We start from the raw sequence: 17,711 nt of genomic DNA, 5'->3' as shown, positions 1-17,711 counted from the left end.
TTTAGCTTCTCTACGAAGTGCACAGTCCTTTATAGATGATCATTGTCCAGTAAGTGTGTGTTCATTGTTGTAACAGCTTTGGGGAAGAAGCTGTTCTTCATCCTATTGGTTCTGGCTGGCAATGCCTTGTAGTGCCTGCCAGAGGGCAACAGTGTGAAGAGATGAAAGCCAGGATGTGTGGGATCTTTAATGATACTCCTGGCTCTACTTACGCAGCGTGAGTTGTAGATGGTGGGTATGGGAGGCAGCGGGCAGCCTATGATTTTTTGTGCTGTTTTGATCACCCTCTGCAGTCTCTTCCTGTCAGCCTCAGTGCAACTTGAGTGCCACACTGACACTGCGTAGGTCAGCAGGCTCTCTATGGTAGAACGGTAAAAGGTCACCAGCAAGCTTGAGTCTAACTGTTCTTTCTTAAGTACTCTGAGGAAGTGCAATCGCTGCTGGGCCTTTTTTACCAGAGCCGAGGTGTTAGTCGACCAGGAGAGATCAGCGGAGATGTGTACACCTAGGAATTTAAATGAGCTCACTTGCTCTACACGTTCTCCATTGATGTACAGGGGGGCAGGAGCATCTTTGTTCCGCCGGAAGTCCAATGTATAATAATACATGTTTAAGTAGTTATGGTAACAAAGTGTGGCTCAAACGTCTACATTGGCTCACGTATCTGCACATGATGGGAGTTGGCCAACATTCAGGAATAGGGGCAGGCCAAGCTGGAAGCCTGAAGACCCTTTGGCACTTTAGACATGCCCCCACCCAAAAATAGCCAGCTGTACCTTGCTTCATTATTGTAATGTTGCGATACAATATATATAATAACAGCAATAACAATTTCAGCTGAGGCTTCCGGTAGAGTGGCATGGTAAAGGCAGAGCAGGGTTTTGGTCCCAACAGTGATGCTGAATATACAGTAATATGAGCAATAGTAAGTGCAACACATGACGGATGAACTGAAAGTTTGAGAAGGGAAAGATGGCAGTGGTGGTGTTGAGCATCTCTGTATGTGATGTGCGTATACCTCTGTCAGGCCCATATGAGTGTATTCTGAAAAGACCTGATCTCACCCCTCCGTATATGTCTGTCTCCCTCTCTCCCTCTCTCCCCCTCTCTCTCCCCCTCTCCCTCTCTCTCACCCATATGTAAATATATATTCAGGAGCCTCTCCTTCCTCCCATGGATCAGGTCTCCGCACCCTCAGAGCACCCCAAGCCAGGTATGTGTCTGCCTTCCGTCGTTGAAGCTACGCTGGCACTGACTACTGTGTCTCACGTGTCCATATACACATGCCTAGTCATACACACAGATAGGCACGCGCACATACACATACGCACACAGATCAGTTTTCATGTTAATCAGGTGTCCAGAGAAATATACATAGTTTATCGGTCAGATCAAGTAGCCATGCGTGGCCAAAATTTAATACAACGGACTGAAGCAGGAACAATAATATTTTAACAGTTTCACCACTGTCACTGTGATGGAGACTGGTGTTGACGCAAAAACGTCAACTGTGATTTGCACTATGGCTATTTTTTGTCATCTTCAGAATGGTAGTAAGTTGACTTAACGTAAGTTATATACTTGAAGGAGTTCAAAGACCTGGATGATTTGCATCACTTTATTGTAAAATCTGTGATTTGAAAATCAAATTTAACATGCGTATGTATGCAAGCATAGATGGTCTTGCTAGACAGACTTCTTGCCAACAGACTATAGGTTCTTGAATATGTGCAAATTACAGCTTGACATCCTGATTGACATGTTTAAAATTGTTTCTCATGTTTTCTGGAAAAAAATCCGTAGGAATTTGTACAGATAATAAAATCTGACTGACATACACACTCACACAGACGTGCCTTTTAGACAGACCCTGAAATAGATCAACACACAAAGGCATGCACACTCCCACAGACGTGTCGGCAAGCATGTATGTACAAACATGCCCACTCTAACATGCAGGCTCTCGCTCTGTCTTCTAGTATAGGCCAGGCTTGATTTAACTGTCTTGCTATTGCTTGCTCTTTGTCTTTGAAAGCCACAGACAACATTCATTCAAAAATACCGATATCGAGGATAGCTTTAGCTGTATGGTTTACCAGCAGCACCAAAAAGCACAGTTACTCGTTGGCATTTACTAGACTGTTCTGGTTATACTTTATTTTTACTGTCCATGTTAGATTAATCACAGTATCGCAAAGTATTTATTATTATGTATTTGCACTGTAACATTGCATAAAGGTTGGGTATGTGTATAGTTAAGGTACATGATAGTACACGTTGGTCCATTTAGGCTGAATAAATATAGACACTGTAAAATAAAGGGTTGCCCTTTCCCAACATTATTACATAGCGTAGGGATAAGCAATGACTATCTGACACCGGTAGCTGTGCGGTCCTGGTTGACTGACAAAGATGTTGAGGTTTCGATTAAAGCCATTGATTGAGCCATCCTGAGCACTCTTGAGGTGGCTTGGTCAAGTGTGTTAAGTGGCCGTCTGGAGTGAAAGCTGTAATTACAGAAATGCTTCATTTTAACAAGCCATGATGATGCGTCTCAGGAGTAGAGTGGATGTCAGAGACCACACACACACACACACACACACACACACACACACACACACACACACACACACACACACACACACACAGACACAGACACACAGACACACAGACACACAGACATCAGAAGAGCACCAGACCCAGACACGCTTGATCGTGAGCTGGAAAGGTGACTGAGAGATTGTGCAAAGGATTCTGGGAAGCGAAGACCAATGACTCACTCACTGCTGTCTCTCCTCCTTCCAGTCCATCCACACAAATACTCCAACGAGAGCCTGAATCACGAAGGGGAGGAGAAAGAGGTGAGCACAGCACACACACACACACACACACACACACACACACACACACACACACACACACACACACACACACACACACACACCAGAGCAGCCGCATCCCATCCATCCATTCCACACAGTCACTGTCTGTCACCGTGAGTTATAATAGGCCTGCCCTCTCTCTCTGCTCTGCTCTCCTCTCCTCGGCCCGCCACATTAGAGGCTGCTCCTATTGTTGCAGGGCCCTGGGAAAAGAGGTGGGGCTAGGGGTTGATAGAGGGGGTGTTTGGGGGTTGGTAGCAGCAGCGGAATCCAAGCGCAGAGCACAAGTGACACTATCCATAATCATAATAATAAGTCCAGATAAGAATATAGACACACACCCCCCCACACACACACACGCACGCACACACACACACACAAAATATCATTACATTAAAAAACAAATCTTTGCAGCTAGGTTATGAGCTGTCATGCCCCCTTCACCCACCCACGCTCTCCTCGTCTCCATCCCCGTCCCCCTCCCCCGCCCATGCTGTGATGAATGAATGTGTTTGTGGATGGTAGACACCAAAGGCAAAGGCTAAGCTTGTAGTTGTAGAAGAGAGCCGGAGGCCTTCCTTCGTGTAACGCGGCTGTCAGCATGCGCTCCATGCACAGTGTGGCGCTGCAAGTCTGTGGTGTGCTGTGGAGCTTGTTTTGTTTTTTGTTTAGGTTTGTGGGGTTTTTCTTGTTCACAATGTCATGTAGGTGACACAATTTTGCATTCCTGTAGTTCTAAGGTGCAAACAGAACTCCCAATCACTGCAGCTTCAACATACCAATACCTTTTGTATTGTTGCGAGTGTCACCTAGGGGAGGCAGGGGGAGGGCAAAGCATGATCATCAGATTTCACACAGGTGTGTGTGCTTAGGCAGGACCGGGTCCGTGGAAGTTGTTGGGTGGGGTGGGCTGGTGTGTGCTGGCCTTCGGTTGGATCAGGGTTTTTTTGCTGTCGGATAATGATGTACAGTAGCATAGTCAGAGGGTTGGGCGAGTAGGAGGCAAGGGAGGACCCATGTTAGGGGTGGTGCGGATGATGATGGTGGTGGTGGGGCTATAAAAGCATATAGTTGTGGTGGGTGGGGTGGTGTGTGTGCGTTGGTAGTTAAGGAGAGAAGAGGGGTGGGAAGGAGAATCCATATTAGGGGCGTCATGGATGGTGGTGGTGGGGTTGGGGCTATACATGTATATGGTAGTGGTGGAGGGGGTGGGGAGGGAGGTTGTACAGTGACAGACGAGCTCCTTCCAGGATTATTGATTTCCTCTTGCGGCCGCTAATGAAGTGGGAGAGGGCCTTTGTCAGCGCAGGCCGGCGGGGATGGCGGCGGCACCAGAGCCGCATGATGAACGGGCCCTGGCAAGGAAAAGCAAGGCAGTGGGGAGCAGCCTTAGCAGCAGCAGCTGTACCGGATCAGGCGGGGGCTGGGAGATGCTGCTGCGGTTTCTCTCATGGGGGGGTGCGGTGCGGTGTGGTGTGGTGCGATGCGGTGTGGTGGTTTGAGGGGAACAGGATGAGAGACTGTGGGATAGGAAGACTCCATCGGAGCGAACGGGACGCATAAGTATTGCGCACATCAGGGCTTTGGGAGTAGAAGCAGAGGGGTGACGCTGTGGAGAAGTAGAAGAATAAAGAGAAGAGTAAGGGGGGGGGGAGCATGAAGAGGTCATAGAGATGTGGGATCAAGGTAGCATACAGCAACGTCAGTGCTGAACATCTGCATCGTGGTGTTGATGCATGCAGAAATCGAGAGAGGCTCATGGGAGCGGGATCTTATGCCGGGGAATGGAGAGGCAGTGCGCTGAGTTTTCATTTCTCAATATGTGTATGTTCACTCCTTAAGGAATTGAAGATGCAGCTAAGTGTTAGTATTGCTGCTTATTGGGTATACACAATGTAACATCACATGAGAGAACAACAGAGATCCTTTCCAATCTCTCACCCGTTGTGTGTATGTGTGTTTTTGTACGTGTGTGTGTGTGTGTGTTGCTGTGTGTTGCTGTGTCTGTCTGTCTGTGTGTTGCTGTGTCTGTCTGTCTGTGTGTTGCTGTGTGTCTCTGTCTGTGTGTTGCTGTGTGTGTGCGACGGCAGGCGACGGGCAGGGATGCCGGGAAGGCCGCGTCCAGCCTGGGGCTGATCGACTTTGACCTGCTGCGCGTGATTGGCCGAGGCAGCTACGCCAAGGTGCTGCTGGTGCGGCTGAAGAAGACAGAGCGCATCTACGCCATGAAGGTGGTGAAGAAGGAGCTCGTCAACGACGACGAGGTGAGGCGACACGACCCCCACACAACGCTGGGTTGCTGCTGAGGTTGTTGTTGTTATTGTTTATTTATTATTATTGTTGTTATTGTTACCTGGCCCCCCGAGAGCCCTAATGACCCTGGGAGTATTCCAAGAACCTGCCTAAGTAGTAAACCAGTAAGTTAACCTTGAGGTAGTGGTAAATCACCTAATAGAATAGCCTGTAGTCCTCATTTTCTTAGCTACAGGGCACCACTGGACTATCTATTAGCAGGGGACCATTCCATCAACGGCGGTAACCCCAAATCCGAGCTCAAGTCAGTAAACTACGCTATTTTTAGACAGAGATCTGTTCCATCAGCCTTGCTAACCTGAAACTCAGCTGAGTTGCCACGGTAATTTATGCTCCAACGTTAACCTGGTAGCTCCCAGGTTTAACACCAGGCTAAATGAATCAGTGTTGCACAAAACACGAACCTGTAGGAAACAGCTGTCACAACGGGCACGTTCCGCTTGATTCCCGCCATCATTTTACGAGCTCAAAGCGAACCAGTCACTCTATTTTAATAGTCTATGATGTGATAATGCCAGTAAAAACTACAATAGTTACCATTCTTTCATTTCGCGGGATTTCTGATAATCAGCACATTAAAAAAAAAAACATTTATAGTGTTGATTTACTAAGATCATATTGGACAATTCCTTCCCTGACAAATAAAGGCTTGAATGGCCCAGTGGGCTGGTGCGCTGCGTAATAAATGGTCGTACCGGGTTCGAGTCTTGCATGGCGACATGATAGAAATGAAAACTTTGTAACATACTTTTGCCTATTCTCTTCTTTGATGTCGCTTTGTGGCTGACTTCATTTGCTGTCAAGCAATAGGTCTACCAATAGGCCTACCTTAAATGTAGACCTTTAGGCTATTTTCAGCATAGGCAATAAAGAAACCGTCTTCACAACCACCTTGCAGATGCATACGCTTGGAGTTTGCATTACAATGATTCAATTATCTCTGCCTAACGTTTTACCTAGTCTATGCCTTTTATCATAAAAGAAATTCTTCTGAAAGATAAAATTAAAACACATTGGATGATGTGAGCATTTTATTTTTGCGCATTGAAACGATGGCAGTCGAGGTTCGGACGAGACTATCCCTTTGATAATTGAGTTATAATCTGTCATTACGCATTGGTGGGGTTTGAACGCTGGTCTCTCAATCAAAGTGCAGTTGCGTTACCGCTCACCTACAGGTGGTCGCCTAATACCTCTGATAAAGGCTTGATTTGAAAAGGCATGCCCGAGTCTACAACATGATCGCATTTTCGACAATCGTCGATATGGACTTCCCATGTACAACGTGCACAAGCGCAACACCAGCTTTGATGACCGCGGCTGAAGTGAAACTAGCCAAGACGCAGTTGATCCTCAGTGGTGGAACGGCGTCTGCCTCAAGTTTAAGCTGCTGTTAGTTGAAACTCCGCTTTTGCGCGTAAGCGCCGATGTATTCAGCGCCAATGATGGAATGGTCCCCAGGTTTACCACTTCCTGTAGAGTAACTGAGCCAGGTGTATCATTTAACCTTGGTCTTGGAATTGTGTCACTGTCTGTCTGTCTGTCTATCTGTGTTTATCCACCTGCAGTGCTTATAGATTGCCTGCAGGGAGTGCCAAACACTCAACGTCAAATATAATGTTGGTTAGGGCAGTGTTTTTCAACCACTGAGCCGGGGACACTCTTGTGCCGTGAACGATCATCTGGTGCACTGTGGAAAATTTATAGAATGACTACATTCTTAATATAGGCAATAGGGTTTTATTTTCTGTCTTGGCTTAAAAATGGTTGAAAACCACTGTGTACGGGGACCAGCTTGTCATTGCTTTTGTTGTTACTGTTCACTATTTTTTTCATCCATATCTGATTCCATGCATTAATTCTTCAGTGTATGTAAAGGATTACAAGTGCATGGGAACCACGCATTTGCATGAAGTGACGCTCCCCGACCCAGTGTTGGGTTTTGTTTGTTATCATTGTCGGTGGTATTTTTTATTCACCGATTCTTTAGAATGTTAAAGGCTGAAACAGGCTTTAATTTTGAAAAAGTAAAAATCCAAAATATAGACGTATACTATCAAAGACAAAGGTTTTGTCTATGCAGCAATGTATCGGAACCTCCCCATATTTTACTTTTTTTGTAAAATAGGCTCTTACTTGTTTTTATCAACACCCTTAGGCACAATTAAAAGTAACGATTACTCATATTTTTTTTGTCCGTCTACATATAAACATGATGTGGATGAAAATAAAAGCTCTATTGTGACTTGTGCGTTTTAGCGCCCTAAACGGGATGGTTTTCAAGACTGACCTGTCTGTGCAGAAACCTCAGAATCCATGCTTTGGGTTTGAGTTTTACCCTTTTTCATTGTCACCATGCACTATGTGCACAATATTTTGAATACACCATTATTATTGTTACTGTGCAATTACACTATTGTCATGGCAGATGTAGGTCATTAAAAGTATAAGTGTGCAAGAGTATTCAATAAAATGTACACGTGTAGGGCACTTTCTGATGCATTTTTTGTGCCAAGTTGTTTTGGGCAATTCTTCAGTGTTGATTAGCAAGTGCATGGGAACCATATCCACACATTTGCACATAATGCATTTTCGCACAGATAAGTTGTAGCGAGTGACTGTAACAGTACTCATGTGTCGTCTCAATTTTCAAAAATAGATTCATTGTGTCCTCAAAGAGCTGCATAGATGTGCTAGTTCGGAAGCTGTGTCTGTGACCCATTTTCCGAGACACCTAAAATGATGGCAGAGGCACATACCACTTGACTTGTAATTCATTACACAAATTGGTCTAACCTGGATGATGTATTTAGTGTAGTGTTGCAGTGTCTAGGCGGTTCTTACCAAACAAACACATGAGGTTATAGAATGCTTAAGGAAATCCCATATTGTGATAAAACATGCTGTGGGGATGTCTCCAATGCACTGTGACAATAGGGATGCCTCTGTTCTCACTTGCTGAATGATTTTTTACATTGTGGTCGCGGTAAAGTCACCTACAGCATCACATTTCTCTGAATGATCTTCATAAAAGCTGGGAGTAGGCAAATGTCACCAGAGTACTGCAGACAAGTTATGTTTGTCTTTGTTTTATGGGGTCCTCGAGTCCTTTTTTCCTAATTGTCCTGTCCAGTAATTGCTCCAGAATTCATCATCTGCTTATGGAGAGAAAAAGAAACAAAAACTAACCATTAATTAATTTTAGTGTTACATCTATTATGTTATTCAAAGATCAAATAGACAAACATTATGCTTTCCTCAACATTGCATTTCACTTTGAACAACATGCCACACATTGGAAGCCGATATTTATGGAATTTTTTTTTCTTTACTGCGTGTTCATGACGTTTTCAGTGTTACCAGTGGGAGGTGGTGTGGTCATAGTTTTCAGTGGTTGTTATTTTCCCCTTGTTCACGAGAGAGACAGAGACAGACGTACTTTAGAAGAGCACTGTCTGTCAAGTCCAAGGCCATCCAAGACTGTGTTAAAAGCCTTTTAGCCATAGAGATGCACGGACGACTCGAGTGTATCCTCCTGCATTGATCTGTCACAGCATGTAGACTGATTGATGGATGTGTAGCCGCAGCAGTTGCTGACTGGGCACCTGCAGACTCGTGTCAATGGTTCCCACGGTCAAGGGCGACGTGGGATGCAAATGTGCCCAATGCTCATTTATTCACAGCCATTCACACCTATGGAAATATAAGGAGACGTTTTGACGTATTGACCAATATAGTAGTTATGGAGAGAAGCAATTTTGCTGATGTATTGAAAAGAGCACAGTAGAGTTCATCTATGCCATGTTCATCGTACATGAACAGATGGTGCCTCTGCTCCCTTTCTACTCTCTTGGCTGTCTCCCCTTCGCTCACCTTCACAGGGATGATGCCCTCTTAACAGCCACTCTCTCTCTCTCTCTCTCTCTCTCTCTCTCTCTCTCTCTCTCTCTCTCTCTCTCTCTCTCTCTCTCTCTCTCTCTCTCTCTCTCTCTCTCTCTCTCTCCCCCTCTCTCAAGTTGGAGCAAGAGAGAAAAGTGGTGTATTTGAGAGATGTGCTTACAAACTCTTATAAAAATAATTTTGACTGAATTTGCATTTTTTCAAGCAACAAATAATCTCCCAATGTTTGAGGATAAATCCTGTGTATACAAGGGATTCTGGGCATTTCATGATGGCAGTAGACTTATTTTCAAGTGGTAAAGACGTTGTGAAGGAGAGGGTTCCTCCCTACTCGCACTGTGCCATGATCAAAATAAATGGGTGTTAAAAATCAAACATCTGTTTCTTCTGCAGGACATCGACTGGGTGCAGACAGAGAAGCATGTCTTTGAGCAGGCCTCCAACCACCCCTTCCTCGTGGGGCTGCATTCTTGCTTCCAGACGGAGAGCAGGTCAGTGCTACTCTCACAGACAGACACCACAGGAATGTGTCTATCATCTGCTCACATTGGGTGTTTTGTTGGAGTGTGCTAGCGCGTGTGCACACACACACACACACACACACACACACACACACACACACACACACACACACACACACACACACACACACACACACACACACACACACACACACACACACACACACACTGTATATCCCACACACACACACACACACTGTATATCCCACACACACACACACACACTGTATATCCCACACACACACAACCATTCATGACTTGAAAACACTGTGTGGAATTCATATTGACATGAGTTGGTATATGTCTCTCTGTCTAAGTTGTTTGTTTCTGTCATGTGCCCATACGATTATGGAGCAATGTTAAGTACAGGGGTGTGGAAACTGACCAACAAGCAGTGTGTGAAACTTGGAGGTTGGAGGGATTGCAGTCTCACACAAGGAATGTGATGCACCGTCGCGGTGTGCAGTAAATGTGCTGTGGGTTTTCCCCTCTGGTCTAATCAGCTGGCGGCCTCCGTTGCCTTGTGTTCTCCAGGCTCTTCTTCGTGATCGAGTATGTGAATGGCGGCGACCTGATGTTCCACATGCAGCGGCAGCGCAAACTCCCAGAGGAGCACGCCAGGTGAGTGCTCGTCCTCGTCCTCTTCTTCTCCCTTCTTTCTGTTTCGTTTAGTTTTGTTTCTTTTGTGTGTTCGTTCTCTCGCTTCGCTAACTCGTGTTCGTTCCTCTGCTCCCCCCCCAAAAAAAACCCACACACACACCACTTTTCTCCCACCACCATTGCACACCTTGCCCCCCCTCCTCCACCACTACCAACACCCCCCAGCACACTATCGCTTCGCTCACCTGCCACGAGGAACCACCACCACTAACGCACTAACTACCGCACTAGCACCACCCTACCCCCCAGCACACCTCCTCCTCCTTCTCCACTCCCATCTTACTGACCATATATAGCCCCCTCCACTCCATCTACACCCCACCCCACCCCACCCCAGCCGCCACTTCCCCCACTCCGCCCCCGTGATGAATGGGCCTGTCTCCACATCCCCAGGCTTGTTCTACACACGTGTCCTGTGCTCATGTAATAATCTGGGCAGTGGGCACCCTTGGCAATCCCCCGCAGAGCTCAGTAGGCTGTTACTGGTGGACAAGCTTAAACATGGGTTCTTCTCATCTACCCCTTTTCAGACTGTGCTGTCTGCATGGAGAAACAGATGGACCACATGGTGCACATAGTAGTGCTTAAATGAATTGTGAAATCTTTATGCAAGTAATGAAATTGCATGATTCCTTTGTTGTGAAGTATTCTCGTAGGCAGCCATAAGCTAACCTGTACCTACGCTTTAATTTATTTTGGGCCATGTTTGCAGTAATCCCTGTATTCTTATGGTGTATGTGTGTGAGCGTGTGTCTTTGTGTGTGTGAGAGAGCGTGTGTGTGAGAGCGTGTGTGTGCGCGTGTGTGTGTTGAGACAGTACTTTCTGGCTGTTTTGTTAGCGTGAAAAAAATGGCTGAATGGGATTTCCCACCTGCTCTTGTTGTGGCCAGGTTTTACTCAGCAGAAATCAGCCTGGCCTTGAACTACCTGCATGAGAGAGGCATCATCTACAGAGATCTGAAGCTGGACAACGTGCTGCTCGAGTCCGAGGGACACATCAAACTCACAGACTACGGCATGTGCAAGGTGGGCATGCGTGCGTGCATGTGTGCGTGTGTGTGCATAGAACAGGAACCGGCTAATCACCGTGATTGAATGTAACTGCCATTACTTGGTGTCTTACTGCGCACTGCAAAAAAGAAAGTGTTTGTGTGTTTCTGTGTGGGTGTGTGGTTTGGTTAACATGTGAACGATGCCTGAAGAGGTAGGTGCTGGAAAACCTGATGCTTTTTTTTCAGTTTTGTTTTTTGTGTGAGTCACCCTTTAGAAACATTTTGACTGAACGTAGGATGACCCCTGAGATGACTCGGGGAAGATGGGTAGTTCCCTTTACCGCTTTACCCTTTATCATCACAACAACTGAAGCACACAAAGTTTCCATAGCCCAAACCATGGAACTGATCAGAACCCAGAAATTGTATTGTTTTTTTGGGTCTAAAGCTCACTCCTCCTGTACATTTTTTGGGCATTTACACGGATTTCATCAGAATGCATCAACATGAAATCTTGGAAGCCAGATGTTGATTTTTTCAAAAGGTGTACTTAACGTTGTACTGTACAATCCAGTGGCCATATCAAACTGAACTGAATTTACCTCCTAATGTTACATGGGCACATGTGAGCTGAAAAAAATAAGCCTTTATTTCTTAACACATGGCTCTGATTGGCCTACTGAGCCAGACTAAAGCATTTAAGTATTAGTCTGGAAGTGCTCGGTTCAGACAGGTAAGGGCTGCGTGTGTGGCCAAACTGTTATGGGGCGCATTCCAATATGCAGACTTGCGTCCTCTACTTCTGCTTGTGCCCTCGTACCAGGAAGTAATACATTGTGATGACATCACTGATAATAGCATTGTATTTCATTATCTCGCAAAAGCTCAATTGTAAATTTTCTCTACATTTTCTTGTCATTTTCTCATTTGCAAACTGGATGGTGAATGAAAAAGAGTCCCCCAAAAGTTTTTGTGGCTAGGCTGACAGCTGGGAAACTTTTATTGTTCTCTCCACGGATACGAGAACAAAGGGTGGGGCGAGGCCACAAGCACAAGTGGAGGACGGGAGTCTGCATATTGGAATGCACCCATGGTTGTTAAATGGTTCAAATGCCGTCTGCACTACCTCGGCCACTGCTATGACCAATCAAACGGCTGATTTTTGTTAGCCGTAGCCATTCGGCCTGTTGTGGCAATCTTACAAGGAGCTGGGCTCAACCAACTTAACAGGCAAAAAATAATTGGGGCAGCTAGGAGGGTTCATCTAGTTGACTTGGCTAAGCTCTGATAGTTTATAGACAAGCACATTTTGCACATTTTTCCTGTGTGTTAATGCCTCTAGTTTGTTTCCAATAAGTGGACTCCCATCTTCGGCCTTAGCTTGTGGCTTCGCATTTTGCTGACGCCACGCCTCAATAACAATAACAATAACATTTTCCCGCTGTCAGCCTAGCCACAACCACTTTTGGGGGACTATTCGACATTCACCATCCCGATTGTCAATGAGGAAATGACATAAGAATGGTGCTTTTACGAGATATTGAAATACACTTCTGTTGTCAGTAACATCATCTCGCGGCCACAAGCAGACAAGTGAGCCAGGGAGGACGAGAATTAGGATATAATAAAGAACCCTCTGTATGTGAGATTGTCGTTATTTGCTGTTTCTGTCTGTCTGTTTTGCAGTTGGTCTAATTTGGTGGTAATATGATGTATTTATTACTTCTCATGTCTACAGGAGGGGCTGAGGCCAGGAGACACAACGAGCACCTTCTGCGGAACCCCCAACTACATCGCCCCAGAGATTCTTCGGGGAGAGGACTACGGTAAGAGTTCCATCCACACCAGCAGGCATACACTCTCACACACTCTCTGGCAGTATGTCCACACACGCATTAATATTCTTCAATACACTCATGGTTGCTCACACACACACACACACACGCACACACCCTACATGTAATGCAGAACTGACCTTGGGCAATGAAAGGCATTACATAAAAGCGTTATTAATGTTATTATCATTATTATGTGTTTGTGTTTGCTTTTTGCTGCACAGGCTTCAGTGTAGACTGGTGGGCTCTGGGTGTCCTGATGTTTGAGATGATGGCTGGAAGGTCGCCCTTCGATATTGTGGGCAGTTCAGATAACCCTGACCAAAACACAGAGGATTATCTTTTCCAAGGTACGATGTCTTTTTATTCATTTGTCTGTCATTCGCGTTTTTTTGATTCATATCTGTATCTCAACTTCATCCTTGACTTTGCGACAGCACATCTTATGTAGCCTATGCTTATATCTCTTTTTTTGCACTTTCCCAGTTATATTGGAGAAGCAGATTCGTATCCCCAGGTCATTATCGGTGAAGGCGGCCAGCGTCCTGAAAGGCTTCCTTAACAAGGTAAGCAGGAGCCAGACCCATTTACGCAGTTGGCACTTCAGGCTGTGGAGGAATGGACTCTTAATGCACCCTCACCTATCCCAGATATTCCCACCTATCCCAGATAAGTCGCGTATCTCCCCACTCAAACTTTTTCAATGGAAGTCCCACCCACCCTCACTGTCATTCAAGGGGAAATTTCAAGGGATTTTAAACACTTCCTCTCACTCTTGAAATTATTGGGACCTAAAGTGAGTCCCACCCCTCTCCATACCCCTCTTGGCACACGGTTTTGTCTCTGTGGCACGCTCTGGTATTAGTAACCCAGCCCCTGGTGCTCCTGTCCAAAGATTCTAGATTAGAGTACTCTGTTCTAGAATCTTAACTCCTGTCTTTGGAGGGAACGTTTTTGGTTGTGACAACTGTGCACCCTCTCCTCATCCACCTTCCCCTTCTCTCTACCTCACCCGTGTACCCACACCCACCTGAAATGCTGTATTTCTCCTTTCTCTACCCTACCTAATCACACCATGACTTTTCTTTCCCTCCCCGTGCCAGGACCCCAAGGAGCGTCTCGGCTGCCACCCTCAGACGGGCTTTGCGGATATCATGGGCCACCCCTTCTTCAGGAACGTGGACTGGGACCTTGTGAGTCACCATTCTTGTACTTCAGACATGATGGCATACTAATGTCAATTAATGGATTTGTGGACAAGTGTGTCTCATCACATGACTCTCCCTGTAGATGATTTTGAAATGAGGACCCAAAGCAAATTTGTTTTCTAAATATAACTCTTGGAACGGCAATCTATTAAGACAAAAAAACCCAACCCATATCACCACATAACTCTCAGCATTAGAAACTTCAAAGAAATCCATGATGGCTTGCGTTGGTTATCTCCACACTCAATGACCATAATTACAAGTACTACAGTGCTGGAACAGCAGCTGAAATGTCTTGTTCTGTGATGTTGAGTAAGATAGAGAAAGAATGACAAGGAGGCGGCAGTGGATCGCTGTGACCTTTTATCCCTGTTTGGTCTGGGCGAGCCGTGGGAGGGAGGGAAGTGGTGGTCAGACTGTCTGTCTGTCTGGGTCAGGTTACACTTTCCTCTGACAGCTGGGGCGCAATCCCACAGACGCCCTGCAGGGGGAGCGGTATTGACCACACTAAGCTTAAAGACAGGTTGAGAGTCTTTGATGAGCAGTCTGCAGCACACATTACGGCCAAAAAGCAATTGTCTAATATTTAAGGCTAGGGTCATTGAATTTATGATGTATGATATTTCAGTTGTTTTATTGCTTCATATCTTCTTAACTGTCAAATTGAAAACATTGACACATTGACTGGTTAGGAATGATAAAACACTCATTAATATTTGTTAGTTGTCTGAACCTGTGTTGTTTTTCTCATATTCTAGATGGAGCAGAAACAAGTGGTGCCGCCGTTTAAGCCCAATATTTCTGGAGAGTTTGGCCTGGATAACTTCGATGTTCAGTTCACCAATGAGCCTATCCAGCTAACGCCAGACGATGAGTAAGCTTCTTCCCTTATTACAACAGTCAAGCCTCTGAGGTTACCAATATGAAGTCATTTGTTTAGTGTGTCTATAGAATTGTATTTAACGCTTTTCTCTTTTTCTTGCTCCCGCTCACAGTGATGCTGTAAAGAAGATCGACCAGTCCGAGTTCGAAGGCTTCGAGTACATCAACCCCCTCCTGATGTCGGCTGAAGAGTGCGTGTGAATGCCCCCCTCTCGGCTGCCACGTTGCCTTTTGTTCAACACTGCATGGTTAAATGTGCACCGACGTACCTGCGAACATGTGTACCAACACCAAACCAAACGAATCCCAGATGATCATCATCCTACTGCAGACGGAGTGGCTATGTGCTCTGAGACGCTAGTTGCCAAACCAATCTCACTCTGCCATTTACAACCACTAGTCCTTAAGTCTACCTTTTTTTTGCGTTTTTTGTTTGTTTACCTGGACTGTTTATTTTTTTTGTTTCTGTTTGTCTGTTTCTTAATTATTTTGTATTATTATGTAAAGCCACACTGATCAGCGTATTTATCGGTGCCTTCTGTGTAAGTGGACCCCTATGAGGTGAATTGGGGAGAAAGCAAGCAAGTGAGCGAGCGAGAGAGTTCGCAAGGTGGATCAAGAGGAAGGGAAGACTACACACAGACCTGTCTTTTCCCTCATGGCTCCCTTTATGGCTGGTGTGATGGCGAAGATTTAATGTGTACATATCTGGAAGATGGTGGGTGTAAGGCAGTCGGCATGGTCCTTTAAATAAAAACACTAAGAAATAACACTGTTCACCAAGGGCATATTTTTGAACACTTCATTTTGCCCCCCTCGTACCTCTTCCAAGGCCACTTCTGGTTCATGTGGGCGGTGGGAGAAATGCAGAAAAAAAGCAACACTATCCTTTTGTTTACGCTTGTACTTCTGTGTTGTGTATTTCCCTCCCTCAACCCTTTGAATGACATGGCGATATGGAAAAATGTACAGATTGTTTCTATAAAGCCAGGGTTCCTGTCCGTGCCAGAGAGAGGAGAGAGCCCCTGTATGGTCTGTTGGCAGATGTAGTGAAGACGGGATGGGGATGGGGGCCCCTTCTGAGCCCAACCACCTGGTGGGGGGTTGTGGGAGGGTGGGGGACCCTGTAGAGGGCGAGTAGGAACATTAACAGCAATGTAAATACTGACAAACTGTGAATGGAGAGGGATTTTTCTGAAAGGAGAGTGGAGGAAATGGCAGTGGGCTGTGACGCAAGAGCCCCCACCCCCCCAACCAACATATACACATAACACCATCCCAAACTATGACCGAAAAGACTATCCATGCAACGTTATCTTTACACAGGACCAAAAAAGAGGATATCTAATGCTAGGAAAGAACCAGATGTTCTTGAAGGTACTCTTGGTAGAAGTAAACTGTAGAACATTGTGCCGTTTCAAGATTAATCATAGTGATCTTCGATTTTTTTTCCTTTCCATGTTTAAAACTACATTGCCTTTCTGATATGTTTTTTTTTTTGCATTCTGTACTTTTCTGTACTCTACATTTTATTTTTGTACAATCAACGATCTGTGCTCTTGGTCTATTGATGTTGTTTTCATTTGTTACATTATTCCTTTAATTTTACTGTTAAATTACTGTGGAAAAGAAAGCTGTGGGAAAAAAGGTTTTCCTTGGCATAACACTCGCGTCAGACATGTGCTTCCTACTGGGACGTCTCTTGTCCAGCCCCTTGCCACCCCACTCCTGACCTGCCCTCCACCCGGGCCCACACCCTGTACCGAAACCCATTCCAACACCTTCCTCTGTTCAACCCATATCCCTCCGCCATGCTCACCTGACACACGTCATGTTTTTTTTATATAATCGGAATGAGCCTACCCTACAAGTTAATCAAGCCTTTAAAAGATCAGTGACCAAACACTGTCAGAGGTGCCGATCTGGGGGGACTCTCTATCACACATGCATTACACACTCCGACACGTACAACCGTTCACCTATCCCTCCCTCCCTCTCTCATTCCTGGTGTTGGCCCGCCCATACACACTCAAGCTGGTTCCTGACCACGAGGGACTCATTGGCACCCCTGTGTTAGAAATGATTTGATTATTTAGAGCCCTTCCAACATTCCTAGAGTGATTGGTGCGCCAGCCAGAAACTGTAGTCATAAAACAAGTGTACCTAGTAGGAGGTGTGGACACCACACAGAATTCAGAAACGCCATTTGCTTTTTTTGTTGTCTTTTTATCTGTCTTCAGGTGAAGCACTCTTTGAAAAGCACATTATTGACTTTAAAACTGTATGAATTTATTTTCACCTATCAACATTTAGTTAAAGTATTTAAATGAAAAATCTGCTCTTTTTTTGAGGAAAGTGGCTGCAATATAGAAGTTACTGAATGAATAGCAGTTACTGAATGATGTCAGCAATGACTGCACCACCACTTCAGTTTCGTATTTTGTTATTTGGTGAAATGTCTGTCTGAAGCAGATTATATTCAAAATAAAAAAGTGACAACTTATGATCATCTTTTCAT

The 17,711-nt window shown here is 45.3% G+C and overlaps 1 protein-coding gene across 1 annotated transcript in view; it reads left to right on the top strand.

Annotated features, from left to right (window-relative positions):
- Window positions 1-17,711, top strand: part of prkci (protein kinase C, iota) — a 34,209-nt gene extending 16,498 nt beyond the window's left edge. The window contains exons 7-18 of the mRNA XM_063218446.1: window positions 1,156-1,213; window positions 2,806-2,861; window positions 4,973-5,146; window positions 9,489-9,586; window positions 10,151-10,237; window positions 11,167-11,302; window positions 13,007-13,094; window positions 13,328-13,453; window positions 13,590-13,669; window positions 14,207-14,296; window positions 15,070-15,185; window positions 15,307-17,711. Of these exons, the coding sequence (XP_063074516.1) occupies window positions 1,156-1,213; window positions 2,806-2,861; window positions 4,973-5,146; window positions 9,489-9,586; window positions 10,151-10,237; window positions 11,167-11,302; window positions 13,007-13,094; window positions 13,328-13,453; window positions 13,590-13,669; window positions 14,207-14,296; window positions 15,070-15,185; window positions 15,307-15,394 (1,197 nt within the window). The 3' untranslated portion in view covers window positions 15,395-17,711. The remainder of the gene's footprint in view (window positions 1-1,155; window positions 1,214-2,805; window positions 2,862-4,972; window positions 5,147-9,488; window positions 9,587-10,150; window positions 10,238-11,166; window positions 11,303-13,006; window positions 13,095-13,327; window positions 13,454-13,589; window positions 13,670-14,206; window positions 14,297-15,069; window positions 15,186-15,306) is intronic.

This window comes from Engraulis encrasicolus, chromosome 16 (assembly GCF_034702125.1).
Source record: "Engraulis encrasicolus isolate BLACKSEA-1 chromosome 16, IST_EnEncr_1.0, whole genome shotgun sequence".
Classification (NCBI taxonomy): domain Eukaryota; kingdom Metazoa; phylum Chordata; class Actinopteri; order Clupeiformes; family Engraulidae; genus Engraulis; species Engraulis encrasicolus.
The sequence above is the reverse complement of the archived record's forward strand: the minus strand, read 5'-3'. Positions and strand labels throughout refer to the sequence as shown.